This window comes from Protomyctophum bolini, assembly GCF_963924005.1.
Source record: "Protomyctophum bolini genome assembly, chromosome: 8".
Lineage (NCBI taxonomy): Eukaryota > Metazoa > Chordata > Actinopteri > Myctophiformes > Myctophidae > Protomyctophum > Protomyctophum bolini.
Window position 1 is genome coordinate 48,464,106 of NC_137869.1, and position 21,149 is coordinate 48,485,254.

The 21,149-nt window shown below is 42.6% G+C and overlaps 2 protein-coding genes across 3 annotated transcripts in view; one reads left to right on the forward strand and one right to left on the reverse strand.

Annotated features, from left to right (window-relative positions):
- lrrc39 (leucine rich repeat containing 39) overlaps positions 1-3,169 on the forward strand; it is a 17,975-nt gene extending 14,806 nt beyond the window's left edge. Inside the window, exon 9 of the mRNA XM_080769758.1 lies at positions 658-3,169. Coding sequence (XP_080625884.1) covers positions 658-665 — 8 coding nt within the window. The 3' untranslated portion in view covers positions 666-3,169. The remainder of the gene's footprint in view (positions 1-657) is intronic.
- A 958-nt stretch (positions 3,170-4,127) lies between these two features.
- trmt13 (tRNA methyltransferase 13 homolog) lies at positions 4,128-19,243 on the reverse strand (the record flags this gene model as incomplete). Of its 2 annotated transcripts, XR_013964464.1 has the most annotated exons (13): positions 6,013-6,023; positions 6,131-6,310; positions 6,456-6,712; positions 8,114-8,397; positions 9,567-9,641; positions 9,996-10,068; positions 10,943-11,146; positions 11,934-12,037; positions 14,055-14,124; positions 16,166-16,225; positions 17,172-17,238; positions 17,544-17,593; positions 19,142-19,243. XR_013964464.1 is itself a non-coding variant. In XM_080769449.1 (12 exons), 12 exons carry the CDS (start codon positions 19,241-19,243, stop codon positions 5,855-5,857), a joined length of 1,515 nt encoding a protein of 504 aa, XP_080625575.1. In that variant the 3' UTR covers positions 4,128-5,854. The 2 variants fall into 2 exon arrangements, 1 of the variants encoding a protein (XP_080625575.1); XM_080769449.1 differs by lacking the exon at positions 6,131-6,310 and having other exon boundaries at positions 4,128-6,023.
- Between the last annotated feature and the right edge of the window lie 1,906 nt (positions 19,244-21,149).

Genomic DNA, 21,149 nt, shown 5'->3' on the forward strand with positions numbered 1-21,149 from the left:
TGAGGACGAGTACATTAATCAATTGCTTAAGAAAACACAAACACTGCAGTGCAGTGTAATAGTATTATAGCCTACAGAATATTCTGTCTGTCTGTGCGTGCCGTAAACATGGAGTGCTGTCACTGTGTGGGGACTAGTGGGGAGTAGGAACTTTCATCTCGATAAACTTGTAAACATTTTGCGCTGCTGTCTGTTATATCAGTGCGCTCAGCGCTGTGCCTCCATGCCCAAAAGAACAGTGCGTGCGTGGCTGCGTGCTTATAGTGAGAGAGCGAGAGAGGGGGGGGCAGTCCCAGACCGTCGGCACGACACATAATGCACGTTATGAGTATAATTATCACCATAGATTTATCATTTCACTGTGTAGGCTAGTTTATGAATGTAACACATTGATAAAGGTCCCCCCTGCTGCGTTTCCAATTGCTGCGGATCATGACAGTGTGAAGGCAAACCGTAGCCAATTAAATATGCAAGAATCCCATTTCTCCTCCCATACGCATTCGAGTCTACCGAAGTATTAGGTGAGAATGCGACCCTTTAGTCTCCGTACCAGCCTTTTATCTAACTGTATTAATTAACCGTTAATGAAACATCACTGTGTTTAATGTGTCAGAATGTCCCCAAAGCTCAGTAGGACTGTTGTTTCAAATGTTTCAGAATCATGATGCAGTTCCTCCAATCAGAACGCTCCCGCCCTGCTGTCAGGATGTCGTCAACCAATCTGGACACTGCATTCTGTCCAAGTTGGACCAATCAGAAGGCCAGAAAGCTCTGAGGATGAACTGTTTTTGCATTCCTGTCGTCCAGCCAAGGAGGCTCAGTGATTGGCTATCCTCCAGCCAGGACACTCTGTGATTGGCTGCATGGTTAATTAAAGGGACATTTCTTCAATGGGAAAACAAACAAACATTACTAGAAACTGGTGCGCTGCTCTGAACGCAGATCCCCGCCAGGCTGGGTCGCCTACCCAGGGCTGTGTTCCAGTCATGGGTTTGAAGCCGTCAGGACAAGAAGGCGATGCAAGGGGAATAGAGTTTGTACGACAGACGGTGCAGCGGTTCACGTTTGGACACAGAGGTGTGTTCTATAATCTATAGTACAGGCCCCTCCACATTTCCAGTTTGGGTCTGATTGTTGGATGTAGGGTTCATGTAATGTCATGTGTTTTATATACAGTAGGTCTAATTGTTGGATGTAGGGTTGTGGGTCTGATGTAGGGTTCATCACAGAGACTGAGACAAAAGTTCGGCCCAGACCAGAACAGACTGGTCCAGACCGGCCGCAACAAGCACGCAGATACTCTTCCAGCCCACTCCGCCGAGGCTCATACAAACACACATGCCCTGATTACCACCTGCATTTTTGAGGGCCGCCAGCCCCTCCTATACACACAGGTTTAATGTTTGTCTTTAGTTCAATGTTTGTTTTGTAAACGCCATTGACAATGAAGAAATGTACGTCATTATGTGCCTCATTACGCCATATTGTCTCTTTATTGTTAATGGCGTTGTTAATGTTTGTGTTGGCACCGTTTGTTTTACATCACCTCAACATGAGTTAGACTTTAATATAATATATTAAAGTCTAACTCCCAGTCTAGTGCCCCTCACTGTGAAGTGAGGGGCACAAATATTATTAGCGCCCCTCACTTCACACGGGTGTGATTTTTACTGAAAGCATCCCTCCATGTTCTGGAGCTTTGAATAAAATTAAATGATAACCACAATAAATATGATAGTAAGCCTACATTACAGGGTAAACTATATACATAATCATAGTAAGCCTACAGTACAGACTAAACTGTATAAATATAAGCCTACATTACAGGGTAAACTGTATAAATATGATAGTAAGCCTACATTAATTACAGAGTAAACTGAATAAATTATTGTAAGCCTACAGTACACAAATATGATAGTAAGTCTACAGTACATGATAGTAAGCCTACAGTACAGGTTAAACTGTATAAATGATTGTAAGCCTACAGTACATATGATAGTAAGTCTACAGTACAGGGTAAACTGTATAAATACAGTATGATAGTAAGCCTACAGTAGAGGGTAAACGGTAAACTGCCCTTCACTTCTGCTGTCCTTTGACTGCAGGTGCGCTGGTCTCAAAAACATAAAAGGAAAAGACTTGTGATGTATATATTTTGTGTCAAATGACCCTTGTCTGGTAGCGGCGATGGTTGAATGAGTGGGAAGAAACGGAGGCAGGCAACAAGTTGCAGTCTTACGAATCCTTCAGCTTTATTGACAGGATTCACTCAGTATAACAAGGCAGCAGGCACGGGCTAAAGGCCCCGTGCCCAGGATGTCACATTCGTAGCCAATCTATGTGAACACAGAAACAGTGGTTCCAACATTGCAGTTTATTCAATTCAAAGCCCCTCCTCCGGATACAAACAGGCTACCTCCGCTATTATGAGAGCCAATCAAAACGTTATACTCACAAGATGTTCCTGTGAGTAGGAGGGACACATTTGCATGTAGTTTCATGTGGCACACAGTAACTATACGGTTTATATCAATAGGACTAACTAAATATCTATACTATATATGAAGTATTGCAGAACCTTATTTAACACATAATGTCACAAAGGTAGAATGTAATGTATTATTAACAGGTCTAACTGATTCAATCACAAATACATTGTAGGCTAGAGAACAGAGAGCAGGAAGCTCCCTGAACACACACACAGCTGTTGGATTGCCGTTGAGATTAGAACTGTCCCGTGACCCCCTGGGGTCTTGACAGCTTCTAACAGAGACAGGCCCGATTGTAAATAACTACGCAGTTTACTCTTTGTATGAAGTCACCACAGTGTACATGTCCTGTGGGTCAGCCTGTGTACTTAATCTGATCCATATTCATCACTTGTTCGCCGTATTAATAGTTAAGGAATACTGAAAGACTCCTTAGAACATTTCAAACCGAAACGTTTGATAGTTTTAGCCTCACAGGGGCATGGTGGGAGTCGGTTGTAATCTGATCGCCCATGGCTGTGTACTTGTACGTGAGAGCACAGTGTACTTGTTGCGAACGCAGTGAGCACTTACTATGAGACCTAGCAGATCATGTCTGTGCGTGCGTCTGTCTGTCTGTCTGTGTGTCTGTCCCGCTATCCAAATATGGAGTGTGTTGCATCAGCAATCACTCAGCTCCATATATGGGCACAAAAGGGGCCAGGTTCACTCAGCTCCATATATGGGCACAAAAGGGGCCAGTGATTTGTTTGTTGTGGACCTGGCCCCTTTTGTGCCCATATATGGAGCTGAGTGCGTTCGCTTCCCGCGTTCGCGCGTCTTACTCGTTATGTATTGTGTACTGCCTGAACTGTAGCATACTTTATTGCGAACGCAATGAGCACTTACTATGAGACCTAGCAGATCATGTCTGTCTGTGTGTCTGTCTGTCTGTGTGTATGTCCCGCTATACGTCCAAATATGGAGTGTGTTGCATCAGCAATCACTCAGCTCCATATATGGGCACAAAAGGGGCCAGGTCCACTCAGCTCCATATATGGGCACAAAAGGGGCCAGGTCCACATATACAGTAACAGCGGGACAGACACACAGACAGACAGACATGATCTGCAGGGTCTCAGCTGCGTTCGCTTCCCGCGTTTGCGCGTCTTACTGGTAGTTAGCTACTGGAGACGTCTCAGACAGCAAGGTCAGCTTGCTGCAGTTAGCGGTTGTTATGTCTCAAGTGTTGTTGTCACGTCATTAGGATCCAGCTCTATATATTCCCTGTATGTGTAATAAACTTTGTGAACCTTTAGCGTGACACTGTCTCGTGTCGCGTTATTGTTCTCCCGGGCCCATCGCCGCTGCCGCCGTACCAAGGTATACTTCAACCGGATTGTCACACACCACCCAGCCGGCACACACTACCTGTCTGTCAAACCAGACGAAGGTTCAGTACATAGAGTTTTACAACACCCTATGTCAGGTGAAAAGAAGCAGCTTGGACTCCTCATGCATAGAAGGGAGCATGAGGTCAGTCCGCTGCCCTCCCCAGGTTGTCAGAGGAAGTGTAGCACATTTTAACGTCACTTTGAGCACACATTACGAGCAAGTCTAGTTTTCTCATAAAGATTATTACAGAAACATGAAACACCATAATGTACAAACATCTCTTTATTGAATGTTATTAAAGGACAATTTCACCCATTTTCAAACTAATATCTTCATATAAATGGTCCTTACTAATGTTCATTTATAAAATGGTACACTCTGTATCTCAGATGTTTGTTTCATACTCTAGCCTCTGTTTGCCTTTCAATAAAACTGTATTTGATAGTTAAGCAATATTACACTTGAGGTCGTGCGTTACCGTCATTAATGGCACGCCTGCGTTTCTGCAGGAACGAGCCAATAGTCGGCACAGTAGTGCCATTAATGACGGTAAAGCACATCCTGAGGTGTAATACTGTAATACAGTTACCCTGTTCATTATAACTAGGATATTCGATACAAAAATATATTTTGAATGACAGATGTAGCCACTACGAACGGAAATATCCCAAGAAAACGGCAAGCAGCCCAGCCAGCTCTGCTTTGGGAGAGCAGCGAGACCCAGCACAGCTGATATTTATGTTTTGATTAGGCGTTCCATCATGCTCGTTTAAGCACAGCTAGATGGCTACTTCAACCAATCAGATTGCTTCCTAGAAACGACCTGTTGTATAATGACACATATCACCTACATGCTACTGATTATATGGAATGTTATATTATTGTAATCCTTTCAGTATTTCATGCTAAATAAATGAAACAGACCGAATGCAATTGTGCACGGCGTACGGCACAAATAACACCTTCTTTCAATAAACTATAATCTCAGATAGACACAATTGACACACGGAATTGACACTCGCACTTCTGCTGACTTGGAAAATTACAATTACAGAGATTTGTGGAGAATTAGGAGAGAATGAGACCAGTGAATGTTCCGCTGTTGTGCGTCCAGGCAGCTCCACTCCCGACAATGCCCGACATGTCCCATTACAGGCTCGCTCTCTCTCTAACAAACAAAATTGTCATAGCGGGTGGTCTGAGAACCTGTTATGTGCTTTCCTAAACGTGTGTGGGTGTGGGCAAGATAGCAATTTTAGGGAAAGGGCATTAACACGCTCATGGGCACACCTCCAGCCGCAAATAAAGAAGTCTGCATTATGCAGTTTAGCGGGTAGCGTGGCCGCAAGATCCCGGAGCATGATAGAGCCCGTAGGGCTCCATTTTCGTCACCGCTAAACCCCTTATCCCTAAACTTCTTTGCCTTTTTTTTACTATTTTGCTAAACATTTTTGAATAGTTAAAATGGCCAGTCTACAAGCTCACAAAGTATCAATGTAGATTGGCTAGTTGAACTATTCAAAAATTATTTTTAAAATAGTAAAAAAAAAAGGCAAATAAGTTTAGGGATAAGGGGTTTAGCGGTGACGCAAATGGAGCATGTAGTTCTTACTGTAGGTCATTACTAATAATGTGTGATGAGAGATGTAGTCCTTTTTAATATAAATAAAAATGGTCTATGGGAGTTTGGAATGGTTAAAAATCTAAATCTAGTTAGTGTGACATTGATGTCAGATATTCTTATCAGCTCTGTGCAGAACTGTAGTTCCCTAAGTTTCCAGAAGGTGGCGTTACCACAGTTCCTGTTCCAGGTGAAGGTGTCATGTGTGTTAAATCTGCTGCTGAGCCAATTCAATTGAAGCTACAGATTATTTGGAGAAATCCACCATCTTACTGTCATCAGTACAGGACAGCAGTGATGTCATCTGTACGGGACAGCTGTGATGTCGCAACGAAGGACATCAGCACGGCTCGGGACAGCGGTGTTGTCATCAGTAGGGGACAGCGGTGAGCAGGACGTTCTCCAGGGTGACGTTAGGCTGGGCGTAAACGGTTAGCTTAGCATCGTAGCCTCTCTGCTGCAGGAAGTGAACTCTGCCCTGGTTGATCAGCAGCTTGCAGAGAGAGCCGATACGATGACGCTCTTCACTGGAGAGAACCCTGGAAGAAATACCCGAATATGGAGGATTTGTATCTCAAAGCCCACGCTGCCAAAGGCGAATTTTGTGTGTTTTTAGTTTTTACGCTAGATGGCGCTCTTCACTAACCTATGAGTCACCGTTTGGCCCTCATTGAAACCAAGAAATCATGATGTATTCGCTCCCACGTTACTGCACTTTCAGAAATATGCCTTTGTCTCGGCTTCCGCGTCGACCAGCAAGCTATTTTCAATGAAACATAACTATAACTATATAAACGGTGAATCATAGGATAGTGACGAGCGCCACCTAGTGTAAAAACTAAAAAAAAACATTAAAAAATGTGTGCCGTGGGCTTATGAAAGAAAATAGTCCAAAGTCGTCATTGGCAGGGAATGAGTTTTAATCATAGTGTTAATCAGTGTATAATTCATAAAGCATGGTGTTTAATTACCCGTTCAGAGTATCGGGTGTTGCGTCATGGTCTGATTCATCGTGTTCTCCCTCGTCGACCTCCTGACCTCCTGAAGGCCCGTCCTGCGTCCCCCGGCTGGGCCGCAGGCCGCACGTTGCCCAGCTGGACATGCGCTGGAAGACGTTAAACTCCGCCCCTCCCAGCCCCCGCTGCCGGAAGAACTGCTTCCCCACGTAATGACGCCAGTCGCACCGATGGTGGCAGCACAGAGCAATGACCACACCTCCAACAGCACTCTGGTGATAATAATAATAATAATAATAATCTGAACACTCTGAGAGTGTACAAATGGAACGGGTCCATCTGGTTCCATTTGTACACTCTGAGAGTTAAATTAACAGTGATTTTACAATATAAATCGGGGGTCCCAGAGATAGAAATGCCCTTAATGGCATTAATGTCCGTAGCCTAATTCAGGTCTTGAAATGAAAATCGGTGAAACTCACTGCTAGAGCCGTAAAAATCTTCTCTCATGGGGGGGGGGGGGGGGGGGGTCCTTGCCTGGCATAGCTTTTCTAATGGGTGTCCGCAGGCTTATGAGTGTCAATTTGGGCGCCCTTGACATGAAAAAGTTTGGGAACCACTGCTCTACGCTGCCGGCGATGCGAGCGAACCAACGATGAAATGTCATTAGGAAACAAACAGTAGTGGGTAGATCTCAACCAATAAAAAAAAGCGGTTGGGGCCTCGCTCAAACATTAAATACATGTATTGTCATTTGTCACGGTGTGACGGTCCTGACGCACCGCGAGCGACACCGCGCCGCGCAGCGACGTCGTCCACCCCTCCAATACTCGCTCGCAGAGTCTCTATCTGAGTGAGGTTTCGCTTTTATTGGTCGATATCTACACTCTACTTTAATTGGTTACTTGATTGGGTCAGGCCAGAGCCATAGAGTAAGACAGAGTTACGCCGACTCCGTTCACTTCATGGGGCTTCAGTCCAATGACGGCCCTTCTACATAGACTTCTATTGGTTTGTCCCCATTTGAGGGCTTCAATTATGGACAACCGGAAGTTTACGGAATGCATTGCAGTCTATATATGGGCTAGTACATGAACCACGTGACCGGGGCTGTTTTCTGGCCCCTCAAAATCACAACTCTTCTATTGGCGATGGCTCTGGTTCAGGCGACGTCGCAACGCAATGGCCGACGATGTCAGGACAGCTCATCGCCGTCGGAACGCTCGCTCCTTGCCTGTGTAGAGGAGGTTTCCTCCTTCACAACGGAAATATTACTTTATTTTAATAAATAACATACTGATATATAATAAAATAATGTAGCCTTATTCACACAGGAGGACCAGGACATATTACTTGACTATGAATCGTCATATAAATAATTGCGATTAACAAATTCATTGCTTGTTTGGCTTTGAACATTGGAACATAATGAAGATTAATTGCCTTTTACACTTTGTCAAACCAAAACTGCACAGGACAAACATGACAGACCACTTAGAAGTGTTAAATAAATAGCAGATCTACAAGCTCACAACGTGTCGGATCGCGCTTGCAGATCTGCCATTTCTGCCGTTCTCTGAACATGTTTGGAAATAAATGAAAATACAATTCAACGCGATTATGACGATTAGAATTGTGATTAAGTCATTATGAAATAATGATGACAGGCCTACCTTCACAGAACCAGTTGGGTGCGGTTGTTCAGACTCCACACGACCAGTTGGGTCCGGTTGTTCAGACTCCACACGACCAGTTGGGTCCGGTTGTTCAGACTCCACACGACCAGTTGGGTCCGGTTGTTCAGACTCCACACGACCAGTTGGGTCCGGTTGTTCAGACTCCACACGACCAGTTGAATCCGGTTCGGGTGTGTTTTGCATCTTCGGTCGTTTACATGGAGGTTCTGCTTCAGCTCCTCTGATCCGGTCTCTCCTAAACAAACACCTCAATGCCAGGTCTACAGACCAAACATATACATGAAAATGACTACCTTAGACGTCGTACAGTTTACCATTTAGGGCATTTAGCAGACGCTCTTAATCCAGAGCGATTTACAGTAAGTAAGAACAAAAAACATGGTCACGAAGCGGCTCCATGCTTCCATCCAGCGGCGATTCACCAACCCAACTGGGTGAGCGAAGAACTACAACATGAGGTCCCTGAGCAGGTCTACTGGTCACCTCAGAACACCTAGATGTTTTTTGAGCAGCAGCTATAGAGCGCCGCAGGCCCGCCCCCTTTCAGAAAAGCGAGTGGCCCAGGAAGTGGAAGCCCCATGCATTCTCCCATCGGCACTTTTAATATAATTTATTTAAAGACGGTTACGCCGCGGACTAAGCCAATTCGGATCGTGACGAATCATGACAATGAACACAATATTTTGGGACGATCAAATCATTAGAAAGAAGAAAAGAAAGTCAGGAGACAACACTATTTGTTTTGTTTTTCGTCTTATAAATTATTTGATCGGCCCAAAATATTGTGTTCATTGTCATGATTCGTCACGATCCGAATTGGCTTTGTCCGCGGCGTAACCGTCTTTAAATAAATTATATTAAAAGTGCCGATGGGAGAATGCATGGGGCTTCCACTTCCTGGGCCACTCGCTTTTCTGAAAGGGGGCGGGACTGCGGTGCTCTATAGCGTTTAATGTTTGTGTTGTCTGAACACTACAACATTAAACGTGTCCCAGGCTATACCTGCTCTGCTGTGCTATACGTGACCTCATGTACAGGTTCATGTGCAGGGCATCTGAGTCAGTATCATCGCTGTCATAACGGACCCTACATGCAGTACGGTTAGGTTTCTGTTTCTGTTCTTGATTAATATAAAATCGCTCTGGATTAAGAGTGTCTGCTAAATGCCTAAATTGTAAATTGTTCTAATCTAGATTGTGGAAACATCGGCGCACATGTTTGTATGTCAGAAACTGAACGGTGTGGGATGTGGACATTTTATTAGTTTTTATGTTTTATTTCCTGTTATATTGTATTGTTTGAATGTGATATGGATCTCCCTGGGTCTGAAATATAGATTGATTGATTGATCAATAAATCAATCTTCATATATTTAGCCCTCCAATCTCTGATCAATACACCACTTAACCCTTCGATGTAAGCCTCATACCTGTTGCCGCTCCACACAAATGTTTTCCAACTCCAACAACCTCCATGTTGTTCTCAGACAGGAGACTCACTTTACCTAAAAACAACATAATAACTATTATATTATACTATCAACTTTACCTAAAAAACAATAACTTTATCATTATACTATTAACTTTACCTAAACACATATAATGGGGGGGAATTAACATAATTAACGAACGACTCACTCAGATCTAGGTGTTGAATTAATTCATGAATGCCACAGACGAAAAACTGTCCAAGTCCACACTATTTATCCATAATGTAAAAATGATAGATAAGGGGTTAGGATAACGAGGCCTTTTCGTGGAGGGGTCAGAATGAAATTTGGACTTTCGTCTGTGGTACTCGACTCACTCAGATTCAGGTGTTGAATTATTATTATCAATTAACATAATTAACGACTCACTCATATCCAGGTGTTGAATGTCCACCTGAAGTCTCTCAAACTGAGTCCCATCGTCCTGGTGTTTACCATCCACCTACATGCACACACGCACACACGCACACACACACACACACACACACACACACACACACACACACACACACGCACACACCCGGGGGGGGAAACACACTCTTGTGAAGTGAGGGGCGCTCTTATCATCATACAGTTTGTACATCATATCATCATACATCATCACATCCCGGCCAATCACATTCACAATTGCCGTCCTCACTTGTCTGCCCTCACTATTTATCCCCAATATGTACTTTTCTCAGCCAATCATCGCTATGGGGTGCTCAGCCAATCAAATCGACGCAATAATTCACACAAAGAGACAAAGTTTGTGTGAATTCCATCTTGAACAACAGTTCAAGATGGAGTGGCGTGACCCCCCCCCCCCCCCCCCAAAAAAACAAACAAAAAAAACAAGAACAACATGATCATCAGGTACTATGATTAGACTAGGTCGGAGGTAGATTTCATTAAAAACAAAATTGTATTCTTCAGGTTTTCAGGCCGAACATTATGGTAATGATTTGGGCCGGGCCGAGCCTCAGGGCGGATCAGTTTTGGCCCAGTAGGGTCGTGCTTTCATTTCCAGTCCCGTGGAAAGAACTCTAATTAAAAGAATCACACCTGTATGAAGTGAGGGGTGGTAATATATTAAAGTCTAACTCATTAGGTGATTAGGTGATGTAATGGTGATGTAAAACAAACGGTGCCAACACAAACATTAAACGCCATTAACAATAAAGAGATAATATGACGTAAACGACACATTATATTTCCCTTCATTGTCAATGGTGTTTACAAAACAAACATTGAATAAAGACAAACATTAAACCTGTATATAGGAGGGAAAACACCAATCAGGACAGTGTGGGCGGGGTCTTAAAGAGACGGGGTACCTTGAAGCGAGTGCTCGATCGTTCCACGAGCAGGAAGTGGTAGTCGTCACGTGGCGGGAAGTGGGCGTCGTCGTCTCGGTGGTCATGTGACTTCAGCGCCTCGTGGATCCAGTGGGACAACTTTCCCTTCCCGGCACCAAACTCCACATAACACCTCCGACCAACCAGCAGCCGCAAGGAGGACATGTGACCCAAGATGGACGCCTGATAGGACGATTAAAACAATGAAATGTGATATCCAAGATGGTGTAAAGTAACTGAGTACATTTAGTTGTTTTAGGTTGTTGTTAGAGAAAGTAATTTTTGGGTAATTATTAGTGATGCACCGAATATTCGGCCGCAGAAAATATTCGGCAGAAAATGGCTAAAAAAGCATTTTCGGCCTATTCGGTTTCGGCCTGAATAGGCAGAAAATATATCACAGAATAGTGTAAATGCATTCAGTTTTGCCATAACCATAAATCAGGTAGCTTTAAGGTACGGCAATGACAGCAATGGTAGGCAAAAATATATATAATATTAAATATATTCGGATATTCGGTATTCGGTTTTCGGCCAACTGTTTCTTATATTCGGTATTCGGTTTCGGCCAAGAATTTCCCTTTCGGTGCATCCCTAGTAATTATATTTTCATTTGTTGCTTTCTTTCGTTTTAGTGATTTTAGCTATTTTTTTACAGGGGGACGGGGGCATTCGAACATGGGGCTAAATATGTATTATTTTACACAATTTTATAGCGATTTATTTTTTTATTATCTACTATAGTCCTACTAGACCCCAGGAAATGACATTACAAAGATCACAGGATCCACTGAATGTGAAAGGGGTGACAAACTGACATGTTGAGCCATACAACAACGTATGGCATCCCCCTATAGTACCCCCCTTCACATTCAGTAAATCCTGTGATCTTTTGTGGAATTAATTTATAGGACGGAATGAATTCATAGGACAATTTATACTAGTATACCCGTCCTGTGTGGTTTTGTACCTGTTGTTTGAGGTGTTTCAGAGCAGATTCTCCATTCTTGGGATGGTCGAGTTGTTCTTGAAGAGCGGGGTGAGACAGGATGTTCTCTGTGTGACCTTCCAGTCCTGCTCAAAAGGTCACAAGGTCAGAGGTCACATCATTACAACACACTATGGCCCAATCCCAATCCACTCCCTTGCTGACTCAATGAGCCCTCACTGACTTAGCTGCGCGTTCATGTGAAGTCTGCGAGGGCTTGAGGGACGTCCCATTTGAAATCGGTAAATCAGTGAGGGCTCAGCCACGCCCCTTTATGTGCCCTTTGCCAAAGTCAGCGTCGATGCTGACTTTGGGCTGACTTTAGCAAAGAAATTACCCACAGTTCATAGCGTTACCAGGGGAATGAGGGGGATCCCCCAAACGTCAATCATTTAAATATGCAAATTAGTTATGTATCGCGATTAGAATGTCAACAAACACAATAGTGCTTTCTCACTGTTCTCAAAAGGAGACGGAATGGAAGGATATAGGCTATATATTTAATAACAATAATAATAATAAGGGAAACATGATGAGAAATTACTAATGAGCAAAGTAAAAGAATATGGAAATGAAATGTATAATGAATATTATTATATATGAATATTACAACCCATATCACACAGGAAAGTGTATTTATGAAACTAATAATAAAACGATCAGCTTAAATACTAAAATAGACATGATAGACATGTATAAATAGGCCAAGCATGTAGGTATAGGCACTGGCTGTGAATAAGGACAGGTTTTATAAAGTGATGCAAAGTGTCATGGACTCATGCATGGTGGACTCATCTTCAAAGTGCTGTCCCATTTCTTTCACAACAATGTGGAGCCCTTGCAGCCTCTCACCCTCAAGCACTTACAGCTGACTCATTAAAGTCAATGAGGGTCCAGGGCTCAGGGCTTGAGGGAGGCAATTGGGATTGGGCCTATCTCTCTGCTAGGCAGGCCCCCAGAGCGGCTGGTCCCCTACCCTACTGGCCAAAGCTGGGGCGGGCGGGCAAAATACATGGACCGAGCATGGAGATATTTCGTGACACGTAGGATGCCAAAATGGCGGGTCTCCCAACCAATGATATCGAGCAAACAGAGGTACTCCCAACGCGAGCAAACCAATTATATCGAGCGCACAGAAGTACTTCCGACAGACTTCCGGGCATGCTTCTAACGCATAATTGCATGATTTTTCTTTTTTTTAAACGTAATGTTAGATCTGTTGAGCAGGGAAGGATTTAGCACTGGTCTCTTTTTATAATGATGAGAAATGCTGTTTGTAAATACATCAAAGATGTAATTATCATCCATCTATAATGGATAAAAGCCTTGACCTGGAAGAGAGGTCATCAGGTGGTCTCCTCCAACCTTCTTAGAGTGTTTCGACCCTCAACCACGCTCTCCATTTGGTGGGTATATAAGCAGTGATTGGCCAAATGACTGCACCTCTCATCCAGGTTTCCAGCATATTGTCCTTTCTCTCATGCCAGAGCCAAAAGGAGGCTCTCTCTCTGTCTTGTGTGTTCTTGGGGGGATTGCAGGCACTTAGAGGTCTCTAGGACGGTTTCCTGCCTAGGGTCCTCCCACGTCTCTGTGCGGTGTGCATGCGTCCGTCCTTGTCCACACTTGATTTAACGGCCCTAACCACACCAAAGGGTCACCATGCGCAACTCCTTGGGTCCAAAAGGTTGCAAGGAGCTAACGCTAAAACCGTCTTGACCCTTTGTTGTGGTTTGGGGCCATTGGATTCCATGCGTTGAATCTCTAGGGTCAACGTGGGTCAACGTGCAACAAGACATATCACACCGCAGGGACAACGCTAAAACCGCCTTGACCCTTTGGTGTGGTTTGGGCTTTACTCTGGTGTGAGTCAAGACGGTTAGTTCAAGCCTTCTCTGCGTCTGTGTCACTGTCCTTGTTGTTGCCGTTGAATCTGTCCTAGTGAGTCTCTCTCCTAGTGAGTATTGCAATCCAATTCAAGTGAGATTTGCGTTTAGTTATTGTATATTTAGATTAATCACAGTGATTTGAATCCGACACTGCGGTTGTTCCAAGCAGGATCACAAAAATAACAGACGGTGATGTTGACGATGAGGTCATGATTACCTTGAACTGCTTTCTTCAGTTTGTCCAACAATCCTTCCAACTCCTCCCTGCTGCGATCGGACAAACACGTCTATATATGGACATATATAAACATTAAATGATTGGCATAAAATATGGAAATGAGAAAATAAGTGCAATATGTTTAAAGACGGAAATATATATTTATTAAACAAGTCTATTAAAATGTGTAAATGTGTTTATTCTCCCGACTGATCCATTCTGCCTGTTAATTAAAAAAATATTTAAAGCACACCAGTATAATTGACTGGGTGGGATCCCCCATAATAATAATAATAATAATAACTAGAACTGCACTCTGCCGAGTGCATACTTGCTTGTTGCACACTACTTTTTTACAGAAAAATGAATCATTGATATGTGATGAAAAAAAAGGTATATAAACTGAATTAAAATATATTATACAGTATAATTATTTTATTACTTCAAATTCATTTTGTACTATAGTGATATTAATACTAAATCATGATCAGAGTAATATGTGTCTCTAACTTCAATTTCTGTAATAATACTTTCAAATAATTGTACTTTAATAATTGTTTAAAGCCTAATCTTGACATGAAGGTCTTTATATTTATATCTTTTTCAGTATAATGGTCTTCATTGAAATCTCCTATTATCATAATTGTGGAAGTCGGAGATGATAGATACTTTACCATTTTTTCGAGAAATGTGTTTAATTCCGAAAGGTTTGTTTTAGGTGATCTGTACATAAGAATGATATATAGATCTTTATTTTTTACATGTATACATACGTGTTCTACTTTTTTCATTACAACTACATACAGAGTATGTAGTTGTAATTTGATTAGCAATATACTGTGGTTACTTGGTTCCAAAAAGTGACAGCCAAGTTTTTTTCAACCGTAAGTCTGTGCCTGGTTTGCTGGGACCAGTTACCACATTACGTCATCGTTGAGAGCTGAGACCAGAGTACATGGTGTGTATATGTATGACTAGCTCTCAGTGATGACGTAAGATAAATGGTCATCTGTGTAATCTGGTCCCACCAGATACCACATTACGTCATCGTTGAGAGCTGGGACCAGAGTACACGGTGTGTGTATATGTATGACTAGCTCTCAGTGATGACGTAAGAGATATGGTCATCTGTGTAGTCTGGTCCCAGCAGACCAGGCACAGATTTACAAATTACAAATCACATTACAACTACATACAGAGTATGTAGTTGTAATTTGATTAGCAGGATACTGTGGTTACTTGGTTCCAAAAAGTGAAGCCAAGTTTTTTTCAACCGTAAGTCTGTGCCTGGTTTGCTGGGACCAGTTACAACATTACGTCATCGTTGAGAACTGGGACCAGAGTACATGGTGTGTATATGTATGACTAGCTCTCAGTGATGACGTAAGAGATATGGTCATCTGTGTAGTCTGGTCCCAGCAGACCAGGCACAGATTTACAAATTACAAATCACATTACAACTACATACAGAGTATGTAGTTGTAATTTGATTAGCAGTATACTGTGGTTACTTGGTTCCAAAAAGTGAAGCCAAGTTTTTTTCAACCGTAAGTCTGTGCCTGGTTTTCTGGGACCAGTTACAACATTACGTCATCGTTGAGAACTGGGACCAGAGTACATGGTGTGTATATGTATGACTAGCTCTCAGTGATGACGTAAGAGATATGGTCATCTGTGTAGTCTGGTCCGAGCAGACCAGGCACAGATTTACAAATTACAAATCACATTACAACTACATACAGAGTATGTAGTTGTAATTTGATTAGCAGTATACTGTGGTTACTTGGTTCCAAAAAGTGAAGCCAAGTTTTTTTCAACCGTAAGTCTGTGCCTGGTTTGCTGGGACCAGTTACAACATTACGTCATCGTTGAGAACTGGGACCAGAGTACATGGTGTGTATATGACGTAATGTGTAACTTGTAACTAGTCCCAGCAAACCAGGCACAGACTTACGGTTGAAGAAAACTTGGCTTCACTTCGAAGAGACCAAGCGAAATGATTACTTGCGCGCTCTGCTTGCGCAAGTAATAATTAAAAAAATATATATAATAAAATTTATAAAAATAATAAGGGTAATATGATAAAATAATAATAAAATAATAAGAATGACCTGGTCATCAGTGGAGTCTTCATCAGCAGAACCAGCATTGATGTCTTCTACATAATAGACCTGGAGATTAAATCATTCATATTAATGGTCAACGTTCGCACACACACACACACACACACACACACACACACACACACACACACACGTGCACGCACGCGTTGGAGATCGCCTTCATGAACATTCACCTTTTTTCAATTTTAGTTTGTGTTATTTTGTTAGTTTCCGTTCACAATAGAGCGTCGCAGTTCCGCCCCCTTTCATTGCGACGACAGGCCCCGAAAAATAATTTCCCATAGACGTTTCAGAAAGTATTTATTTAAAGACCTGTAAGCCTCGGTCAAAGCCAACTCGGATGGTGACAAATCATGACAACAAACACAATTCTTTGGGCCGAACAAATAATTAGAAAGAAGGAAAAAAAAATGAACTGAGTGGTACAACTCCGTGTGGGGGTCCCCGGAACTTCCAGACCCACAGGAACACACCCAAGGTGCCGGCCCGGTTCTGGCGAGACGCCACGTGTTCGAAAAACTCTTCCCCCCCTACTGGTACCCTAAACATAGGGACATAGGGATGGACATAGGGACATTGCTGTTCCTTGGAGTGGCTGCACCAATCAAAAAGGTTTTCAACACTTTTTTTCCCCCTTCTTTGTAATTATTTGGTTCGGCCCAAAAATGTGTTTTGTCACAATCCGAGTTGGCTTTGTCCCGAGGCTTACAGGTCTTTAAATAAATACTTTTTGAAACGTCTATGGGGAAAATGAATGGGGAATTATTTTCCGGGATAGTCGTCGTGAAAGGGGGCGGGAGGGACTCTATAATAACCTTGGTATGGAGGCTTATGTGACGATATATTCTAATCTACATCCTTCTAAATCTACAGTTTGTACTGATTCTCCCTCAACTGCATAAGCTATTGATACAGTGACATCATCATCATCATCATCATCATCATCATCACAGTCCCATCATGTTACAAGAGGTGAAAGGTCATGTTTACGTACAGGTTTGGGTTTCTCTCGTGAGTTGCATTTCTTCAAGTGTTTGGAGAGTTGATCTTTATACACTGTGCTGTTGATGACGACATCATCACAATCATATTAATGACATCATGACATCATCACATTCATATTAATGTCATCATCACATTCATATTAATGACATCATCACATTCATATTAATGACGTCATCATATTCATATTAATGACATAATTATACACTATGGAGACTTAATCATCACGTACTGATAATGACAATAAATCATGTTAATAATAATAATAATAATAATAATAATATGTGGAGTTGATCTACGCTGTGCTGCTAATGACTACAAATCATGTTATTACTAAACAACATCAACAATGTAATTAACTTACTGTTTAGGGTCCAGAGGACAGGGGATTCTTTCATTGATGTTTCCCTCCTCCTAAAGCAAACAAACAAACAAATAAAAACGGAATAAATAAGTAAATAGCTGCATGTCTCCATATTCATGTTACGTGTTTCCCCCAACAGTCGTTAAAGGCATCTTTGGCAGTAAATTAGTTAAAGGACCACTTCACCACTTTTCAGCCTATCTCCATATAATTGATCCTCACTAATAAGCATGAGAAAAATAACACATTGTTTTTCTACCCGGTCTGTGTCTCATAGGAGGGCTGTGGGCATTTCAGAAACCAGTCTGTCTCATAGGAGGGCTGTGGGAAGTTCAGAAACCAGCCTGTGTCTCATAGGAGGGCTGTGGGCAGTTCAGAAACCAGTCTGTGTCTCATAGGAGGGCTGTGGGCAGTTCAGAAACCAGTCTGTGTCTCATAGGAGGGCTGTGGGCAGTTCAGAAACCAGTCTGTGTCTCATAGGAGGGCTGTGGGAAGTTCAGAAACCAGTCTGTGTCTCATAGGAGGGCTGTGGTTCAGAAACCCGTCCACCAGTGACATCATCGATGGGGAATCCAAGCTAATAGAAACTGCAGGCTTTCTATTCCTGAAAACTTGCAATGTGAAAATGGAAGCCATCGTTTTCATAAATAAAAATCTTGATATATATATATATATATTCTTTTAAACCTTTTTTTAAAACAAATCTTTCATGACAGAAAGAATATGATCTACAAGTCTCTCACGATGTATATGAATGTATTATGTGCATGTTAAATAACCACGTGTTACAAGTATTATGCATATAAGCTGTTTTAACTTAATCATATTACCCCCCCCAAAATAATCACAATTATTTGTCAACACACACACACACACACACACACACACACACACACACACACACACACACACACACACACTTCGCCTCTCTTTCAAAGGTAATATTTGATAATGTGGCCAATGTTTGTACATTTAATTTACATAGTATAGCTTGCTTGTTGATTATACTATTGACACAGGAATCAACATTAATATGTATTATTATTTCAGGTCAATACCCCGTATATCCACTTGTAGGCGGCGGCCTACTGTATGTGGTTCCTGTATGTTGGTTTGTTTACTGTCAGCGACCTCATATGGCTCTAGTCGTGATTCTCACCCATTTTAATTTAAATGGCCACCAGATTCACATGCATTAGGCCCCGGGGACCCCGTTATTGGCATTTAAATATCTCTGGGACAGTGCACGGGACCCCAATTTATATTGTAAAGTCAATGTTAATTTAACTCTGAGGGGTCCATTTGCAGGTTCCATGTGTGCACTCTCAAGTTACAGACATGTAAGGGTCCATTTGGTTACATATGTTACACTCTAAAGGGTCCATATGGTTCCTAACTATCTATCATTTAGCATGGGGACCCCCTGAACTTTGAAGTCCCCGGACCCCCAGTTTGAGCAGCACTAAAAGCAACAGACCTGTCATCAGCATGTTAGCATAGCAGCATGGCTAGAGTAAAAGCACGAATAACATTTAAACAACAGGTTGTCATGGTACATTATTTAACGCGCGCGCATACACACACACACATGCACTCACCTCGTGCGCGTGCTCGCCGCAGAAGGCGCGTCCACGCTTGACGATCATTTTACAGAAACGGTTCTTCTTCTGCACAAAGAAACTGCACCTCTCCGCCGCCATGTTGGATCTGGTGACGTCATGCATGCACGAGGTGCATTTATACCTTAAACTGCTGCTTTGACAGGAACGTTAATAATAATAATAATAATATACAATATTATTATTATTATGGTATTTTCTTAATTTACTGGCTGACAGTTTTTTCAGCTCTATATTATTATTATTATTATTATTTATTTGGTTCTGTAAACCAATAGGGTAGGCAATTAATAATTATAAGCTTTTAGCTTCAGCCTACACCTTTTCGGGCCACTCAAGTGTCTGTATAATGTAGCCTATTTATTGTTGTCTCCACCAGGCCGAAGGCATGGGGAGAGTATGTTTTGCACTCTGTCCGTCCGTCCGTCCGTGTGTGTGTGTGTCCGTCCGTCCGTCCTTCCGTCTGTGAACAGCTAATCTCCGGCACCGTTAACCCGGTCGATGCCAAATTTCCAGAACAGCCTTTCATAGCGCCACCAGGAGACCGCTTTGTGCAAAACAAGTTTTTGGACAGTACACCTACAGATTTTGTCCTAACATCACGCAAATTGGTACACAGTCTCTCTAGAGCCATTCAACGAAACAGGTTTTTTTTTCAGATTTCTCAGACTCCATCCTGATTGGCTAAGATTGGCTTCCAAAGTTCACAGGAGTGCTCAGTTTCAAACAAAATGCTGCAAATCATGAACACATCGTGTGATTTCTGTGAAATTGTGCAGGCACATTCCCACTAGGCCGAGGAAGAAATACCACGTGAACATTTTCAACTCAGGCTGGTTGGCTGGTGGCGCTATAACTGGCCGAAAAGTGTTTTTACCAACTGCACGGAGCTGTGGCTAACTCTGTATGCCAACTCCCTAGAGGCTATGGAAAAACCTTTGCCTGGAATTTGGAATCTGCTCTTTATAGCGCCACCAGGAGGCCGACATATGTAAAACACATTTTCTAAAATTACTCCTTCAGATTCTATCCAAATTTCACGCAAATCGGTACACATGCTCTCCATAGCCATGTGATCAAGACGGGTTTGTTTGATTTCTCATAATCCACCCTCATTGGCTACGATTGGCTTCTAAACCTTTCAGGAGTAGCCCGCTTTGTACAAATCGCCATAACTACTCAAAGCAGCGTCCGATTGTGGTGAAACTGTGCATGCATATTCCCACTAGGCTTTGGAAGAAATGCCGCTTGCCAGTTTTCAAATCAGCTCATGGTGGCGCTACAACAGGCCAAGTCTCTCTCTCTCACACACACACACACACACACACACACACACAGCTCCTAAACATTTTGCCAAACATCACACACACACTCCTATCCTCCTGGTGGAGACCTGTGCCCAGAAGGGCACGGCACTTTTTCTAGTTATACATGTGAAAGGTTCGAAATAAACTCAACTAAACTAATGGGGAGTTGGTAACCAAATGGACACGTATTCGATGTTTAACTATTGAGAGTGTAGAATGAAACCAAAATACAACTTGAGTCTAGATGTAGAAGAGTTGTTATTTTGATCGTTTGCCTTATTATATCTCTCCTAATGGTCAGGGACAAATTAGCCAACGGGCCAGTGGGGCCGTGGCCCAGGGGCACTTGGCTCTCAGGGGCCCTTTGGGAAATTGGACCATGAGGTACTAGGTTTGACGCCCTGAAAAGGGCTCCTGGGGCCATTGATTTTGTTAAATGTAGGTAAAAAAGATGATAAAAACACGGAAAAACACGAACATATCACGCACACAATTAAGCGCAATCAGGGCCCTGCAAATATTACCGGACCAGGGGCCCTTGTGGAGGTTAATCCGTCCCTGCTAATGGTACCTACATCAATACAGCATGGTTGGTTTTAACTTAAGTTGCTTGATCCAGTAAAACCAGTAGTTTTGTATAGAAATAAAGCCAGTTTTCCTGTCAAGACAGAGGCGGGTGT